Genomic DNA, 2,037 nt, shown 5'->3' on the forward strand with positions numbered 1-2,037 from the left:
AAAATAAGCATTATAAAATTATGAAAACTAAGAATAGCAATGTTACTAATGGGATAAAAGTACCAATTAAAAACCTGAATTGATAATATAAAAATTAGTTTAAAAATTGTAGGCATTTAGAATAACTAAAATTTATCCAATAAAGTATCTATTATTAAAACTCCTTTAAATGAGTTACTTTATTAAAGACTGAAGCAAATTAATATGTTATCAATCATTGGTGTAACTATTTTGCTTAAAGTCAATTTCCCAAAGCACCAGGCACCAACATATTCAAACCTAAGAATGAAGTACTCAAACATAATCATCAAGTATTTAGGATTGTGGATCCTGAATTCCTATACAGCTACTCCTATATCATGTCAATAATATGTTCCTGATAATGGCTCCTGACAATGTTCCTACAAAAATGCTCACTAGAAGTCTATTTCTCATTATTATGGAAAAAATTATAATGTGTTACATGTCAATCTAAAATGCCAAATTATTTTCCTAAAATTTACAAAATCAGAAAAAATCCTTTAGAAGTAAAAAACTATGTTAGAATATAAAATCTTTAAACAAAGATTTCTAATCACCAAATAATTAAAATTATTATTTTTAAACAAACAATTGCTTTGGATGAATCTCAGACACTGTACTGTGGTGGTCTGTCAACTGGAATTTAGAACTCCAAAGTGTGGGCCACATTGCTTTGTTTAAGGTGTCAGTCATATAAAAGTATTAGGGATAAAAACAAATTTTTTTCTAAATAAATATGGATTGAAAACATTGTATTAAAAGATACTTTCCTCTCTAGAAATATGAATACTAACAATCAAAAACATTAAGTGAAGAGATGTTTTGAAGTATGTGCCTTATGGGTAAATCACATGAGGAATTTGTTGCTTTGTTTCTGAAGGGTCAAAGAAACATAAAATGGAATAAATGCTGATTATTTCATGAATTTACCTTCTCTAGAAATTCTGCCCTTTTCCAACTCCCTTCTAGAAATACATTCTGATGGCATTTCATCAGAGTCTTCTTTACTTTCCTCTGCGATGTTCAAATTAGGTTTTGGGAAGATTTTTCCAAATCCTATACTGGATGCATCGATTTCAGTAGCAGGTAAATCTAAGAGTTAAGATTAATAGCAGCCATTAAAACTCTCTCCCTTCAAAACCATTTTAGTGTACCATTTTTAATTTTTGAGGTTATCTATCTTTTGGCGCTAAAACCATTTGGTGTTTTTCTCAGTATTTTAGAACACAGGTAGATACACTTTATCTGTTAAGGTGCAAATAGTAAATATTTTAGGCTTTGCAGGCCATACGGTTTCTGTCATGGTTATTCAACTTTGCCACTGAAACATGAAAACAGCCATAGATAATAGCTGAACAGCCAAACAGATGCTCTGTGGTGCCGACTAAAGAGCCTGGAAAGTGTAAAGAAAATAAATCCATTTTCGACATATTTAGTTCATATTTAGTTTAAGGTGCCAGAAGAGCATCAAATAAAATGTTTAATAGGTAGATAGGTAGAACGTGTTTTGTGGGCAATAATCAGTATTTTGTTTAACCTACTCACTCCAACCTATTAATAATTGTGTGAAAAAATTTTGCAATTCATTAAATAAATTATATAATTATCAAAGGTATTATGCTAATGAAATGTGGTCATTCAAGATTATTCATATAAAGATTTCATAGAGCTATATCAGAATACTGAGAAACAACTATCAACCTTCTCTAAAATGATTAAGATTAAGATTAGCACATTATGCTACAATAAACATCTTAAAATAAGATATTCCTTTTTGAGGATACTAAAAAATCTTTTAAACTTCCACTCAGCAAAAAGAAAAAAAAATATTAATCGTGGTCCTACAAGTAAAGAATTATCTGCACATTTTAATTACTCATTCATTAGAAAAATTAAAAACAAAACAAAACAAAAACAAACCTATAAACAGACCTGTGGCCTGCAGATATCAATAAGAGAAAAAATTAAATTGCTTCTACTGTTATTACAGTCTTACTATTTGACATTGATGTAGAA

The 2,037-nt window shown here is 29.2% G+C and overlaps 1 protein-coding gene across 4 annotated transcripts in view; it reads right to left on the minus strand.

The window, feature by feature from the left end:
* RNPC3 (RNA binding region (RNP1, RRM) containing 3) overlaps positions 1-2,037 on the minus strand; it is a 38,000-nt gene that overhangs the window by 20,344 nt on the left and 15,619 nt on the right. For all 4 annotated transcript variants that reach the window (XR_896353.2, XM_011368169.2, XM_011368183.2 and 1 more), the window contains exon 10: positions 952-1,113. Coding sequence is in view for 3 of the 4 variants with exons in the window: in XM_011368169.2 (XP_011366471.1) it covers positions 952-1,113 (162 nt within the window). In the remaining variant the exon portion in view is untranslated. The remainder of the gene's footprint in view (positions 1-951; positions 1,114-2,037) is intronic.

Source organism: Pteropus vampyrus, unplaced genomic scaffold (genome assembly GCF_000151845.1).
Source record: "Pteropus vampyrus isolate Shadow unplaced genomic scaffold, Pvam_2.0 Scaffold6, whole genome shotgun sequence".
Classification (NCBI taxonomy): Eukaryota; Metazoa; Chordata; class Mammalia; order Chiroptera; family Pteropodidae; genus Pteropus; species Pteropus vampyrus.